At 36.8% G+C, this 17402-nt stretch overlaps 1 protein-coding gene across 1 annotated transcript in view; it reads left to right on the top strand.

Annotated features, from left to right (window-relative positions):
* Set2 (SET domain containing 2) overlaps window positions 1–17402 on the top strand; it is a 55321-nt gene that overhangs the window by 10877 nt on the left and 27042 nt on the right. The window contains exons 16-26 of the mRNA XM_080163275.1: window positions 1299–1353; window positions 4449–4538; window positions 8956–9025; window positions 9511–9589; window positions 10207–10283; window positions 10622–10660; window positions 11029–11123; window positions 11681–11740; window positions 12052–12152; window positions 16492–16592; window positions 17159–17237. Coding sequence (XP_080019401.1) covers window positions 1299–1353; window positions 4449–4538; window positions 8956–9025; window positions 9511–9589; window positions 10207–10283; window positions 10622–10660; window positions 11029–11123; window positions 11681–11740; window positions 12052–12152; window positions 16492–16592; window positions 17159–17237 — 846 coding nt within the window. The remainder of the gene's footprint in view (window positions 1–1298; window positions 1354–4448; window positions 4539–8955; window positions 9026–9510; window positions 9590–10206; window positions 10284–10621; window positions 10661–11028; window positions 11124–11680; window positions 11741–12051; window positions 12153–16491; window positions 16593–17158; window positions 17238–17402) is intronic.

Below are 17402 nucleotides of genomic sequence, written 5' to 3'. Positions count from 1 at the left end.
CTGTCTGTCACCAGAGCTTGGTTTTTAACAAGTAGATGTTTTCACTATGACCACTGCCTAAAGAGTGCTGGATTTCTTCTGAGATCTCATATTTATATGAAATCTGAACAGGGGGGTAACCAATGGTCACCTCTCTGTTGGGCAGGGTCATTTAGATTAATGTTTATTTGGGGTTATTTTTATGTGTCATAAAAACACATTAATTCTTGAGAGGCTGTCACTTTTAATCTTTGGTCATTAATATAAATGAGCAATAATCTTAGTTTTTATGTGTCACAAGAAAATATTAATACCATTAATTCTTGGACAGTTTGACATTTGCAATGGGGGTCACTTTAGATAATGGGTAAAATACCCATTAATATAATCAATTTTAGATAAATCTGACACCTATAATGAGATGTCATATTAATAAAGAGCACAATATTTGGTTTTATGTTTATTAGTACCCATTTGTTCTAATAAATTGTCACTGAGAGTTCATACTTCCCTTTTTGGGGGAGAGTAGATATCTTTGATTTTTGTTTTCACTTTGGGGGGAAACCCCTTTCCATTTCTTTACTTTTTTAAGTAAGAAAGAAGTCATTGACTTTTTTAGTATATTTGGTTTATGGTAGTTTATTACCCCATTATTTTATAGAGTTACAATAACCATTTATTCTTATGATAATATCTTTTAGCTTAATAAACTTTTGCTTGCATAAGGAAAAAGGTAAAAGATTTGAAAAAATAAAATTGAAGGTAAGGATTTTAAGTATTTGTACAAAAAAAAACTTATAAACAATTGAATACTAGTTATTACATAAGAGAATCTTTTTTGTTTAAAACTGATGCATTTTGGTTAGAATAAAATAAAAGGGAAATTTGAGTTTTGAAAAATTTAAAAATTTGTTAGTTACTTTAGAAAGAAAAACAAGATAAAAAAAAGATTTTACTTTTATGGATCATTTGTCATAAAATGTACTTGATCCCATGTTTATATAGAGAACAAAGATTAAACATTAAAAAGAGTGCTTTTTGCATTTCAAACAAGGACGAATAATTATACATAGAAATGTGGGCTTTTCCTTGAAATGATCATAATTCTACAAGCCTGTATGGTTAAATTACCTAAAGAGACTTTAAATTAAAGAAGGGAGTATGGGATAATAGCTTGATTTTTTCACTGGCCGTAAACGTGTTTTTTTGTTAGACTTAATGACTAATTTGGACCAATGCGATACACGATCTAACATTATTTCCTCACGTTCCACTTTCTGACCGAGAACCCTTAATCTTATCAATGCTGTTTGCCTCAGAGATACATTCATAATGGAGTATGTTGGTGAAGCTCTGGACCATAAACAATTCAGGAAAATATTACAAACATTCCAGGAATCTTAAGGGATAAGACAATGGACGATAAATTGACATTCTCATCCCTAATGATGACAAACAAAATTACTCATTCTGTAAGTAGATTTCAAGGGGGGGGTAAGTTTTGCCACTTTCGCGTAATCAGTGTTGTGTGGGCTAGGTATTGATCTGAGATTATAGGTTATTTAGGATAAAAGTTTACTTTTGGGTAGTAGTTCACGGAAATTTAATCATTTTTTGAATAGGTCTCCAGGTTCAGGTGCTGCAGGCTGGAAGGTCGTTTCTGGACAGGTAAAAAAATTTAAAAAATTTTGTTTGAAGAGTTAGAGAGCAACTTATAAAACAAAATATGTTTCTTTTTGAATGTTATTAACATATCTGCAGAAAAAATTTAAATCGGCCTCCAGGTTCAGGTGCTGCAGGCCTCCAGGTACACTCTGGACAGGTAAAAATTAAAAATTTTTATTTGAAGAGTTAGAGGTACACTTATAAAACCAAATATGCGTGTTTTTGGATGTTATTACCATATTTGAAGATAAAAATGACAATCGGCCTCCAGGTTCAGGTGCTGCAGGCCTCCAGGTTCACTCTTGACAGGTAAAAAATAAAATTTCTTATTTGAAGAGTTAGAGGTACACTTTTAAAACAAAATATGCACTTATTTGGATGTTATCATCATATTTGCAGAAAAATTTAAAATCGGCCTCCAGGTTCAGGTGCTACAGGCCTCCAGGTACACTCTGGACAGGTAAAAATCAAAATTTTTTATTTGAATAGTTACAGGTACACTCATAAAACAAAATATGCATCTTTTTGGATGTTATCATCATATTTGCAGAAAAATTTAAAATTGGCCTCCAGGTTCAGGTGCTGCAGGCCTCCAGGTACACTCGAGACAGGTAAAAATTAAAATTTTTTATTTGAAGAGTTACAGGTACACTTATAAAACAAAATATGCATCTTTTTGGATGTTATCATCATATTTGCAGAAAAATTAAAAATCAGCCTCCAGGTTCTGGTGCTGCAGGCCTCCAGGTACACTCTGGACAGGTAAAAATTAAAATTATTTATTTGAAAAGTTACAGGTACACATATTAAACCAAATATGCATCTTTTTGGATGTTATTACCATATTTGAAGAAAAAATGACAATTGGCCTCCAGGTTCAGGTGCTGCAGGCCTCCAGGAACACTCTGGACATGTAAAAATTTAAATTTCTTATTTGAAGAGTTACAGGTACATTTATTAAACCAAATATGCATCTTTTTGGATGTTATTTTTTTGATACTTTTGATATGGACACTTTACCTGGATCCTGTTGACTGCTGGTTGTCGGAAAATGGCTAAATTATAATAATTTAGTATAATATAGTATTTAAGGCTTCGAAATGTGTCCCAGACAGGCTCTAGATGGCCTCCAGGGGCCTGCTGGACCGGTAAATTAAATGTGTAAAGGAAGGTATAGTATATAGAAAAAGATAAGAAACTTAAATAAAAAATTGAGTATTGAGGCCACCTTGAGCCTGTCTAAAGCACATCTAGGGACATTAAATAATATGTATTGAATTTGATAATGATATTTAACCATTTCCTATTTTATAACCTTTTCTCTAAATTCAAAAATTATGTATTAAGATTATTAGCTATCCTGCAGGCTCCTGGAAAAGGTTTACTTGATATATTTTGCTATTTTATTATATATTAACAATTTTCTATTTTGAAACCTTTCCTCTAATATCAAAAAATACCTAAATAAGAAATTTTAAGTTTTACCTGTCCAGAGTGTACCTGGAGGCCTGCAGCACCTGAACCTGGAGGCCAATTTTAAATTTTTCTGCAAATATGATAACATCCAAAAAGATGCATATTTTGTTTTATAAGTGTACCTGTAACACTTCAAATAAGAAATTTTAAGTTTTACCTGTCCAGAGTGTACCTGGAGGCCTGCAGCACCTGAACCTGGAAGCCGATTTTAAATTTTTCTGCAAATATGATGATAACATCCAAAAAGATGCATATTTAGTTTAATAAGTGTACCTGTAACTCTTCAAATAAAAAATTTTATTTTTTACCTGTCCAGAGTGTACCTGAAGGCCTGCAGCACCTGAACCTGGAGGCCGATTTTAAATTTTTATGCAAATATGATGATAACATCCAAAAAGATGCATGTTTTGTTTTATGAGTGTACCTGTAACTCTTCAAATAAGAAATTTTATTTTTTACCTGTCCAGAGTGTACCTGGAGGCCTGCAGCACCTGAACCTTGAGGCCGATTTTAAATTTTTCTGCAAATATGATGATAACATCTAAAAAGATGCATATTTAGTTTAATAAGTGTACCTGTAACTCTTCAAATACGAAATTTTGATTTTTACCTGTCCAGAGTGTACCTGGAGCCATGCAGCACCTGAACCTGGAAGCCGATTTTAATTTTTTTTGCAGATATGTTAATAACATTCAAAAAGAAGCATATTTTGTTTTATAAGTTGCTCTCTAACTCTTCAAACAAAATTTTTAATTTTTTTTACCTGTCCAGAAACGACCTTCCAGCCTGCAGCACCTGAACCTGGAGACCTATTCAAAAAATGATTAAATTTCCGTGAACTACTACCCAAAAGTAAACTTTTATCCTAAATAACCTATAATCTCAGATCAATACCTAGCCCACACAACACTGATTACGCGAAAGTGGCAAAACTTACCCCCCCCCCCCCCCCCCTTATTTGTTGAAAAGTTTTGACACTACCATTTTAGAATCAACCAATAAAAATATAGTACAATAACTCAAAGTTTTTAAGCCAAAGAATAAGATAACGTGGTTAAAGAACTTAGGGTACTCGTGTAATTGTCCCCTCTATCCCACAAAACATTAGGCATATTATAATAAAAAAAAATTTTTATTTTATCTCTACTGTTTACTGCAATGTATCTTGTATATTATGTCATGGACAAATTTGAAGCTTCCATACAAAGTGAAGCCAAATCTGTCCGGCCTTGTAAGAGATCTTACAGAACAAACTGACATAAATCCTACCCCTTTCTTAATAAGACAAATTAAGTTTAAAGAATGTTTATATCATTTTGATACCTAGGCGGAGAGCAAAACAATATTCTAGAAATAATGTGGAGCATTTTTATTTTATGGCATTATCTACAGATTGTTATGTAGATGCTACAAATAAGGTATCTATTCGTTGTTGTTGTTGTATTGGCTGCTTATAGTCCATATTCGTGTCCAGGTTGTCATCAGTAGGTGGGGGAGGGGAGGCTTATGGAGGGGGCTCTGGAGGGGGGCGTTGAAGAGGAGGGAGGCTGGTGAAACTGGGGTGTGATGATAGGAAGGCAGCTACGAGGGTGGGATTTTGCCAGAGGTCAATGGGATTTAGGTTGGTGGGGTTATTAGGGCAGGAAAAGAGATGTTGGACTGTTTCAGGGGTAGGATTGTTGGGGCAGGATGGGCAGTTGGGTGAAAGAGAAGCGTTAATGGAATGCAGGTAACTTTGGAGCTTAGGACAATAATTGGATCTTAATTGGGAGAGGATGGTTCTGTAGTGCCTAGGAAGTTGGATCTCAGAGGGGTTGATGTTGGGAGGGGCATGATTAAGGACAGGATTAGGGGGGTAGGAGTTGATGGCTTGGGTAACTGCAGAGGTGTGGAGTCGGGAGATGGTGGATTTGTAATTTGCAGGGAGGAGAGTGTTGTCAGGGGTGAGAAAAGGTTGGAGATTCGGGAGGAACATGGATTGGAGGGTGGATTTCTTGGATCTAGGACCAGGAGGGGTTGTGACATTGGGGAAGGATGGGTGGGAAGGACGGAGGGAGGAGGCCAGGTACTGGGAGCATAAAAGGGAGAGGTGGTTCCGTACTGGTAGGATTTTAGTTTCTTGGTGGAGGTGGCTAATGGGGGATTTTTTGGTGGAACCAGTACAGATGCGGAGGGCTTGGTTTTGGAGGACTTGGAGTTTGTCAATGTTGTTTTTGGAGGTGTTAGGAAACCAGACAGGACAGGCATAGGTGGTGATGGGGCGGAGGAGGGTGTTGTAAGTGGTGAGGAGGGTCTCCTTCTGGTGGCCCCATTTGGTGCCAGCCAGACATTTAAGGATTCTGAGGCGGGAGGAAATTTTAGAGGAAATGGTGGAGACATGGGAACTAAAGTTGAAAAAGGTGTCAAAGGTAACTCCAAGGATCTTAGGGGTTTTCTCAAGGGGGAGGATGGAGCCGTTAATTTGGACTTGAGGATGGAGGTTGGATTGGTGCTTACGGTCAGGAGTGAAAAGGGTGACAGTGGATTTGTTGGGGGCGATGGAGAGGCCATTGGTGGAGGTCCAGTCAGCGATTGAGGAGAGGTGGGAGTTGATGGATTCAACTGACTGGGGGATGTCAGGAGAGGAGTGGAAGGAGTTGAGGTCGTCGGCATAGGAGGAGGTGGTGGCAGGGGGGATGTGGGGGGCATCTGCTATGTAGAAGTTGAAAAGGACGGGGGAAATAACAGAGCCTTGGGGGACACCAGTGTGGACAATTCTGGGGGAGGAGTTGGTATTTTGGTAGAAGCAGAAGGCCATTCTGCCACGCAGGTAGCAGGACAGCCATCTGATGATGTTTGGATGGAGGTTTGAAGAGGAGATTTTTTGGAGAAGGAGATGGATTGGGATGCAGTCGAAGGCTTTGGAAAGGTCAATGGAGGCTACGGTTGTGCGGCTGGGGGGGAGGTTTTGGTTGAAACCGTTAGCAATGGAGGTGGAAAGATTAAGGAGTGAGGATGTGGTGGAGTGGAGGGGTTTGAAGCCATGTTGAGAGGGGTGGGTGGAGAGGGATTGTTTAAGGTATGGGAGAAGGAGGCGTTCAAGGACTTTAGCTGCAGGACAGAGGAGGGAGATTGGGCGGTAGGAGGTGGAAAGGTCAGGGGGTTTACCAGGTTTGAGGAGGGCAATAATTTTGGAGAGCTTCCAAATGGCAGGGATATTAGCAGCGGAAATGGAGAGGTTGAAGAGTTTGGTAAGGTAGGAGATGCCATTTGGACCAAGGTGTTTGAGGTGGAGGATGTTGAGGTGATCAGGGCCAAGTGCAGATGAATTTGAGGAATTTTTAATAGCTTCAAGGACAAGGGCAGGTGTGAAAGGTTGGAAATCTCTATTGAGGCGGTGGCGGTGTCTAATTTTGCGGATAATTTTTCTGGAGAAAGGGTTGGAGGTGTGGCGGGAGACAGAGGTGAATTGTTTGGTGAAGGATTCAGCAATGTGGGCGTGGGAGGTGTGAACTTTGTTGTTGAAGGAAATGGGTTGGTTGGAAGGAGGGGAATTGTTTTTGCCAGAAAGGGATTTGAGGAGGGACCAGAATTTGGAAGGGTTGGTTCTATGGTCGGATTTGGAAAGGGTTTCTTGCCATTTTTTGTTGGAGTGTTGGTTTACTATTGAGGAAATTTGTTCATTGAGGATTTGGATTTGAGGACCATGGGGGTTAATTTCTCTTAAGGAGTCTCTTTGCTGGATAAGGGGCTTAGCAGACTGGGGGAGGGAGGGATTGGAGTTTTTGATGAAGCCAGCGGGGACTGTGTGTTTGGAGGCAGTTTGGAGGATTTGGCGGAAAGTGGCTTCACCTTGGGAGCAGGAGGAGGGTTCAGGAAGATCTTCAAAGAGGGTTTCAGTTTCAAGGGTGAAGGTGTCCCAATCTGCTTTACGGAAGTTGTGGAAAGTTTTGACAGGGCGGGGGTTTCTGTTGATTTCAGGAAGGGAGAGGAGGATGGGGAGGTGATCAGAACGGAGGGTGGTGAGGGTGTGCCAGGAAAAGTCAAGGGCAAGGTGGGCAGAGCAAAGGGAAAGGTCGGGGGAGGTGGGATGGCCATTGGGGGGGAGGCGGGTGGGGGAGTCCTCGTTGAGGAGGCAGAGGCTGCTCTCATTGAGAGCTTCCAGCAGAGCCTCCCCACGATTCATGGCAGATTGGTCAAGGGTGATGGAGTTCCAGGCAGGGTTGTGGGCATTGAAATCACCGACTAGGATAAGGTCATTTGGGTTGTCAAAGAGGAGGTTAAAGTCAGGGGTGTATTGGGGGGGACAGGAAGAATGTGGAGGAAGGTAAAGGTTGATGATTTGTGTAAGAGAGCCATTGCGGGAAATTTGGATACCATCAATCTCTAGGGGGCCATTGGAAAGGTGATTGAGGTCAAGGTGGGTGAAGGGGATGTCATCGGCAATAAGGAAGGCTATTCCTCCACCAGGTCGGTCTTGACGGTCCTTCCTGAGAAAGTTATAGCCAGGGAGGGGTTTGGGATTGGATTTGCTGGAGAGTTTGGTTTCTTGGAGGCAGGTGATGGGGATGTTATGGGTAGAAATAAGGTTGTGGAGTTCATCTTGGGTGGTAAGGAGGCCATTACAATTGAATTGAAGAACAAAAGGTTTACCAGGAGGTTTTCGGGGGGCAGGGGTGGGTGGAGGAGGGGGCGGGGGTGAAGGAGGAGCTGCAGGGGAAGGAGGGGTAGACGGGGAGCTAGGTGATGGGAGGGGTGTAGGGGGAGATAAGTTAGGAGAGGGAGGGGGTGAGGTTGGGGGGGAGCAGGAAGGGCAGAACCAGAAAGGAGAGTAGTGGGTGGCAGATGGGAGGAGGGAGCATTTAGGGTGGATCCATTGGAGGCAGGAGTTACATTGGAAGGAGCCAGTGGATTTTGTAACACCTAAGGAACAGACTGTACATGGGAATTTAGGACCGCGGGGTTTGGATGGGGGTGTTGGTGGTTGGGGGGAGATAGGTGAAAAGGGAGTTGTTGAGGCAGAAATGCAGGGTGGGCAGGACCAGTTGGAATTGTAATCGGATTTGGATGGAAGGAGGGAACATTTAGGATGAACCCAAAGTTGGCAGGAGTTGCAGAGGAAGGCACCAGTGGAGCGGGTAATATTGCGGGAGCAGGTAGAACAGGGGTATTTGGGGCCAGGATTCGGGTGGATGTCGCCAGAGAGGATGAGGGGAGGGGGGGGAGGGATGTTGGAGGGTTGGAGTTGAAAGGCCTCCAAGGCCTCCAGAGCTGACAGGGGCTGACTTAAAAGCCTATTAGGCCAGCCCCTTGGTGGAAACCCGGACAGGGTGAATGGTCAAGCAGGTGTGTTTGATGCAGGTTTGCCCAGGGACTTCTTCTCCATCTCCCCGGATAGGACCACTCCGGAAAAGCTTGCATCCTAATAAAAGTAATAGGGTATCTGTATGTCTGCAGCGTGGGATATCCGACATGGTTCTTCTTAATAGCCAAGAAAAGTTTATATGGGGGAGGGTACCTGCACAAACCCAAGTGAAATCTACTCTAGAGATAAATAACCCCTCCTCCCCCCAAAAATTCCTTTTTTTTGCAAAACTAAAATTAATAAAAAACTTAAAGGTCGGATTCCCCTCCCCTTTCCCTCAAGTATCCCTAGAGGCCTCGCTAGTGTGATTTTATGGGGATAATTTTTATATGTTGTGCAAAATCAACGTTGTGATCAAATGTTATTTACACTATTTTGAAAATATTCTGATTTTAACACTCTTCTATATAAAATAGTACAGGTTTTTGTCTTGGTTCATCATTAGTATTTTTTACCTCACAGAATTCGGCACTAAACCGTTTCTTATTTAGGGTAACATATCCCGTTTTATCAACCATAGCTGTGATCCAAATTCAGAAACTCAAAAATGGATTGTTAATGGTGAGATTTTTTTCTTTTTGTAGTGCAGCTACACTATATTTAGGTTGTTTTTATTCGTAGGTCGGCATAGTATCCAAGCTATAATTGATGTAATTTTGACTGTTTATGGATTTAGGAAATTTGAAAAGATATTTTTTTAATACAATACCTAAATTGTAAAATATCTTTGTCGTAAAAACATACAGTTTGCTTTTTTGCAGATTTTTATAGGACATAATTGACTTTGGGTACCAGTATAATTTACAATCCAATGATCCAGGGAGGAGGGAGGGGCATTCATTTGGTAATTAAACTGATACCCAAAGTTTTACAAACATTGGTAAAAACTTTGGGTACTTTTATTGAATATTGATTAGTTTGTTCAAAATGACAGTTTCCAAACACATGATTTTTTTTTAAGTAGGGTTTATTTTGTTTATCATCATTGCCTTATGCCTTAAGATCCCTGACAATGTCACAGCCCTCCATGATATAAATTTTTTCAGGTGAGAGTCGTGTTGGTTTCTTTACTAAACGAGATGTTCGTCCCATGGAGGAACTAAATTTTGATTACAAATACGAAAGGTTGGTTCTTACAGAAGCGAAGCTACTCTATAATCTCTATTGTCAGTTAGTCTTTTAGTCGGAAATGCATTCCCGCTTGAAAGGTAAGAAAATAGCTACTTTAAAAACTTTATAGTAAAAAGTTTTATGGTTTGAATAACACGTAAGAGAAAATGAGCCGAAAGTTGCATCCTAGCTTTAAACATGTTCTATTATAGGTATGGTCAGGCAGCACAGAAGTGCTACTGTGGCACAGCTCTGTACCATGGTTGTATCTCATATCTATACATATTCTACTATAGGTATGGTCAGGCAGCACAGAAGTGCTACTGTGGCACAGCTCTGTACCATGGTTGTATCTCATATCTATACATATTCTACTATAGGTATGGTCAGGCAGCTCAGAAGTGCTATTGTGGCACAGCTCTGTACCATGGTTGTATCTCATATCTATACATATTCTACTATAGGTATGGTCAGGCAGCTCAGAAGTGCTATTGTGGCACAGCCTTGTGCCGTGGCTGTATCTCATATCTATACATATTCTATTATAGGTATGGTCAGGCAGCACAGAAGTGCTATTGTGGCACAGCTCTGTACCATGGTTGTATCTCATATCTATACATATTCTATTATAGGTATGGTCAGGCAGCACAGAAGTGCTATTGTGGCACAGCCTTGTGCCGTGGCTGGCTTGGAAAAGAACCAACTTCAGGTTTTCATACAAAAAAATAATAATCTGGCTTCTTGTTTGTCAATAAAAGTATTAAATGATGGATAAGAAGAAATTCGACGAACATCTATAATTACTACACTCTTTTTTGGAACTATTAAGGTCCAGGGAAAAAGGATCCTGGCAAACAATACCTAATAAGTGAAGACTTTCTTCCAACCCACTAAAAATTTTACCCTGATCTTACCTTTACAAAATAGAAAAATTTAAGTTTTTTTCAATTTGAAAAAAATTGTACAATAACATTGACCCCTAAAAATATCGATGGAACATATAACAAATACGGTATGGACCATTTTGTATGAAAATATCTTGCTTAGATTCTGGCATAGAAGAAGCAGAAGAATGGACCACTTCAGGAACAGACAATAATATCAAATTATAGAGATGCTTCGCTTTTAAAATTAACAATTTATTACTTCTTTCCCATAAAAAGGGGGGGAGTTAGATTTGTTTCTTTATTTTGCGGTATACAATAACCCTGCGGGACTTCCCCATACCCAATATAACCTAACCTATCCCTGTACGTTGGTCTGTCATTCACAACAAAAAAAAAGAGTTTACAATACTTCTGATACAAACTATCAAATTCTAATGTTAAGATAACCGTTCTCTTTAATTGTGAGAAATATTTAAGCTTAAAACTGCACTGTCTATTTTTCATTTTTAGGTCTTTTTTGCGAAACTTTTAATGCAGCGCTTTTATAATTTGAAATATTGTCTGCAGAGGAAGAATATGAAGAAGGGGAAGAAGAGATTGGGGGAGTCGGCACCACCTTGGGGGTAGGAGGCACTCCTAAAACCAAGCAAATCAAAGTAAAGGTAAAGAAATTTTATTCTATTTATAATTACACAAATAAGCAAATACTTACCTATGATAAGCTTTCATTGCACATTTTGTATTATAGACTTTATTTGACTCTACCTATTAATATGGGTTTTTATTGTCTTCTTTGCCACCAACCATTTTTGGGTCCTATTGCTCACATATTTATGTTTTCAAAACAACCATTACTTTCAGGGGTGTATATTCTGCACAAGATTTATTTTTATTTTTTTCCCCTGCTACAAAATTTTTTATATTTCTTCCCCCCCTAGTTTTTTCTCACCAAGTAGGGGGAAAATGAAAAAATATTTAAAGAACTCTATATTTTATTTATTTTATTCCTCCTACCACACATTTTTAAAAGTTTTTCACCAAGGAGGGGGGTGAAATGGAAAAAATGTTTTCAGTTTTCTTAATATTTACATTTTTTCCCCCTCCAACCACTTATTATTTATTTCCCCCCCCCCCCCCCCCCTCTGAGCAGGGGATCCCAAGTAGAATATACACCCCTGATTACTTTTGAAAATGCCTCCTTGTAGCAATTTACTTTTAGGAACCAAAACAAAGACGAGAAGATAAAGATCGTAGGGAAAAACGTCGGCGTAAAGCAGAGGTAAGCTTTAATTTTTTACAATAATAATTTTCATTTTTAAAACAAACCAAATCACGTGTTCTTATATTATTACGTTTTAGATTAGTTTACTTCTTAAGTAAAGCATTTTAAGTTTCAAAATGTTCTTTTTATTTGTAGAGCGTAATGCATTTTTGTTTAGCGTTTTGAGATGTTTCTATTATAGGTGAACTTAATGCTTTGATTATAAAATATTGACATAAGTCACTGCCGCCCCTCCCCCCTATTTTTTTTTGGGGGGGGAGACGATTTCAAGTCTAAAATTAGTTACCTGACATTTCTTTTCTACTTAGGAGAGACGTAGATGGCAAGAGGAAGAAGAATGGAACGAGGAGATTAACCGGCTTGCTAGCTCAAATATTAAAAATAGGATGCATACTCTACAACTCTGTAGGTAATTATTCTATGCTTGCTAGCTCAAATATTAAGAATAGTATGCATACTCTACAACTCTGTAGGTAATTATTCTATGCTTACTAGCTAAAATATTAAAAATAGGATGCATACTCTACAACTCTGTAGGTAATTATTCTATGCTTGCTAGCTCAAATATTAAAAATAGGATGCATACTCTACAACTCTGTAGGTAATTATTCTATGCTTGCTAGCTCAAATATTAAGAATAGTATGCATACTCTACAACTCTGTAGGTAATTATTCTATGCTTACTAGCTAAAATATTAAAAATAGGATGCATACTCTACAACTCTGTAGGTAATTATTCTATGCTTGCTATAGCTCAAATATTAAAAATAGGATGCATACTCTACAACTCTGTAGGTAATTATTCTATGCTTGCTATAGCTCAAATATTAAAAATAGGATGCATACTCTACAACTCTGTAGGTAATTATTCTATGCTTGCTATAGCTCAAATATTAAAAATAGGATGCATACTCTACAACTCTGTAGGTAATTATTCTATGCTTGCTATAGCTCAAATATTAAAAATAGGATGCATACTCTACAACTCTGTAGGTAATTATTCTATGCTTGCTATAGCTCAAATATTAAAAATAGGATGCATACTCTACAACTCTGTAGGTAATTATTCTATGCTTGCTATAGCTCAAATATTAAAAATAGGATGCATACTCTACAACTCTGTAGGTAATTATTCTATGCTTGCTATAGCTCAAATATTAAAAATAGGATGCATACTCTACAACTCTGTAGGTAATTATTCTATGCTTGCTATAGCTCAAATATTAAAAATAGGATGCATACTCTACAACTCTGTAGGTAATTATTCTATGCTTGCTATAGCTCAAATATTAAGAATAGGATGCATACTCTACAACTCTGTAGGTAATTATTCTATGCTTGCTAGCTCAAATATTAAAAATAGGATGCATACTCTACAACTCTGTAGGTAATTATTCTATGCTTGATATAGCTCTAATATTAAAAATAGGATGCATACTCTACAACTCTGTAGGTAATTATTCTATGCTTGCTATAGCTCAAATATTAAAAATAGGATGCATACTCTACAACTCTGTAGGTAATTATTCTATGCTTGCTATAGCTCAAATATTAAAAATAGGATGCATACTCTACAACTCTGTAGGTAATTATTCTATGCTTGCTAGCTCAAATATTAAAAATAGGATGCATACTCTACAACTCTGTAGGTAATTATTCTATGCTTGATATAGCTCTAATATTAAAAATAGGATGCATACTCTACAACTCTGTAGGTAATTATTCTATGCTTGCTATAGCTCAAATATTAAAAATAGGATGCATACTCTACAACTCTGTAGGTAATTATTCTATGCTTGATATAGCTCTAATATTAAAAATAGGATGCATACTCTACAACTCTGTAGGTAATTATTCTATGCTTGCTATAGCTCAAATATTAAAAATAGGATGCATACTCTACAACTCTGTAGGTAATTATTCTATGCTTGCTATAGCTCAAATATTAAAAATAGGATGCATACTCTACAACTCTGTAGGTAATTATTCTATGCTTGCTATAGCTCAAATATTAAAAATAGGATGCATACTCTACAACTCTGTAGGTAATTATTCTATGCTTGCTATAGCTCAAATATTAAGAATAGGATGCATACTCTACAACTCTGTAGGTAATTATTCTATGCTTGCTAGCTCAAATATTAAAAATAGGATGCATACTCTACAACTCTGTAGGTAATTATTCTATGCTTGATATAGCTCTAATATTAAAAATAGGATGCATACTCTACAACTCTGTAGGTAATTATTCTATGCTTGCTATAGCTCAAATATTAAAAATAGGATGCATACTCTACAACTCTGTAGGTAATTATTCTATGCTTGCTATAGCTCAAATATTAAAAATAGGATGCATACTCTACAACTCTGTAGGTAATTATTCTATGCTTGCTAGCTCAAATATTAAAAATAGGATGCATACTCTACAACTCTGTAGGTAATTATTCTATGCTTGATATAGCTCTAATATTAAAAATAGGATGCATACTCTACAACTCTGTAGGTAATTATTCTATGCTTGCTATAGCTCAAATATTAAAAATAGGATGCATACTCTACAACTCTGTAGGTAATTATTCTATGCTTGCTATAGCTCAAATATTAAAAATAGGATGCATACTCTACAACTCTGTAGGTAATTATTCTATGCTTGCTATAGCTCAAATATTAAAAATAGGATGCATACTCTACAACTCTGTAGGTAATTATTCTATGCTTGCTATAGCTCAAATATTAAGAATAGGATGCATACTCTACAACTCTGTAGGTAATTATTCTATGCTTGCTAGCTCAAATATTAAAAATAGGATGCATACTCTACAACTCTGTAGGTAATTATTCTATGCTTGATATAGCTCTAATATTAAAAATAGGATGCATACTCTACAACTCTGTAGGTAATTATTCTATGCTTGCTATAGCTCAAATATTAAAAATAGGATGCATACTCTACAACTCTGTAGGTAATTATTCTATGCTTGCTATAGCTCAAATATTAAAAATAGGATGCATACTCTACAACTCTGTAGGTAATTATTCTATGCTTGCTAGCTCAAATATTAAAAATAGGATGCATACTCTACAACTCTGTAGGTAATTATTCTATGCTTGATATAGCTCTAATATTAAAAATAGGATGCATACTCTACAACTCTGTAGGTAATTATTCTATGCTTGATATAGCTCTAATATTAAAAATAGGATGCATACTCTACAACTCTGTAGGTAATTATTCTATGCTTGATTGTTTAATTTAATAACAAACTATTGTGGAGTAGCGGTTTCACTAAAATTGGACAGATTTTAAGTAACATGAACCATCTATCTATCCACATGTTTTAATTGTGTTTGTAATTCATTTGTTGGTTTAGTACTATCAATATTAAAAACCCAATTTGAGAGCAAAAGATTTTAGATACTTCTTAGATATATCCAAATCTATGATAACAAATTGTCAACCCGTTAAAACTAGAAATACATGGCTCAGTAATGAAATAGATATAAATAGAGAATCAAGGTTTATGTGCATGTGGAGATTATCCTATCTTCCCATGAACATAAGAGACTTTGCTTTTAAATTATCTAACAATCTTCTTCATTTTAATGCAAATTTATCAAAATTTAGTGACACTAGTCCAGCATGTACACAATGTACAATTGCTTTAAATCTTCCCGCCCCTAGAGAAACTTCTTGTCATTTTTATCTTTATTGTTCATCAAATACAGAATTACTTTTAGAATATTTTAACAATTTTCTTTACCAATCTAATATGACATGGGTTGCAAATTTTGTTTTCTTGGGAGCACCGTCTAATATACCATTCTATAAAGCTATAATTATCAATACAGAAATTATTATTTCAGCTTGGTTTCTTTTTGAATGTAGAAATAAGAAAATTAAACCTGTATTGTCAATGTTAAAAGAGTTTTTAAAGAATTACAGATCAATTTTTATGCGTTTTCCTAAATATCAGAATGCATATAATAAGTGGATAAGTGGATAAGAGGATAAAAGAGTTGGTGTTATTACAGGGCCATTAAGAAAAACTGTTTTGTTATTTTAGTATTTCTTTCTTAATATCTGTCAATATTTCTTTTAACTATGTATTTTTTCTAACTTAAACTTTCATTCTTTTTTTTTCAGTTCTAAGCTGACGGCTCAGTGTTAACAGAGAATCCGGATAATCATAGATCCTTGTGTTAATGAAAAAGATGCCATTGCCCTCACTTAGACTAGACGTCAAAGAAGACGGAGCACATGAAAGAAACCAAATTTATTTTTATGTAGTAATTGTAAATAATTTTCAATTTTATATTTTTAGTAATATGTTTGTGATTTCATTTTTATAAACTGATTAAAAACCAATAAAATACGTAATAATAAAAAAAAAAAAAAAAAAAAAAAAAAAAAAAAAAAAAAATATTAAAGTGATGGACAGACATTCCATTGGATCTTGATATTAGAGTTGGGCCGGATATCCGGTTTGGCCTGATATCCAGCCATTTTCTATATCCGGCCGGATACCGGATATTGAAACTATCCAGATACTGGATATCCGGCTGATTTATAATGCCGGTTATCCGGCCTGATATCCGGTTGTTTTCTAATGCTAAATGTCCGGTTATTCAGCTGGATATCCGGTAATTTGCCGGATATCGGGCCATTTTCGATATCCGGCCCAACACTACTTGATATTACAGTCATGCTAAAGCTATAGAGTAGCGCGCCTAAATATCTTTTTATTTAGGTTGATGGTTCGAGCCTCAACTACAGAGTCTCGGTCTCGCCTGTCTCAGCTTCTTCTCGATGCTGACCAACCTTGCAAACGTCTCTTCCTTGATTATCAGGAATTTATTTTATCTTGAAGGCAAAAAAAAATGTTAGGTACCTAGTCACTTTTCCTTAAAAATTAAAAGGTGCAATAATGACAATATTTTTTTTTTAAATACTCAGAAAGGGGGAGGTAGGTTGTGATAAAATCCCGTAGAGGTGTGAATTTTAAGGCTCAAAAACAGTAGTAGAAAGATAATATTCACTAAATATGTGTAGTTCTCATTGAAAAGAACTATAGACAAAAATTTTAAAAGTTAACATGAATTTTTATCGTTCTACTACTGTTTTTAACTCAAAAACTTAAAACCTTTACGGATTTTTAGCGTAACCCACTCCTCCCTTTGTCAAGATTAAGTTGTTTTCAAAATTTAGCACGTTTAGTCAATAAATCACGTTATATGACATTATAACAGATCATTCAGTTTCAATAAATTTTTGGTACAAACGACAAAGAACAAGAAAGTTAAAGCATTAAAAAACACAGTTTTTCGGACATGCCCTCGTTAGTTGAAAAGTAGCTCTGGTACTAAAAAGCAGATGATTTTGCCTTGGAGGATTGAATAATGAATTTGACTGTCAGGGATTGAGAATCTTATCACAGTGGATGCAGGATCTAGCCTGGTCTATACAGGATCTACAACTCAAGATTCAAATACAGGAATATAAACCTTAGTGGAGTATAAAGAATAATCTCTTTTATTTTATTTTTAACAACTTAAAATATGTTGAATTAAAAGTTTTTTCTTGAAAAAGAGTCTGTCAAACATTTTTATTTAACCATAAAATGCCCTTTCATAACAACTCTACCGTCAGTAGTCCAGAAGT

This window comes from Acartia tonsa, chromosome 6 (genome assembly GCF_053477335.1).
Source record: "Acartia tonsa isolate MP-2025a chromosome 6, ASM5347733v1, whole genome shotgun sequence".
Lineage (NCBI taxonomy): Eukaryota > Metazoa > Arthropoda > Copepoda > Calanoida > Acartiidae > Acartia > Acartia tonsa.
The sequence above is the reverse complement of the archived record's forward strand: the minus strand, read 5'-3'. Positions and strand labels throughout refer to the sequence as shown.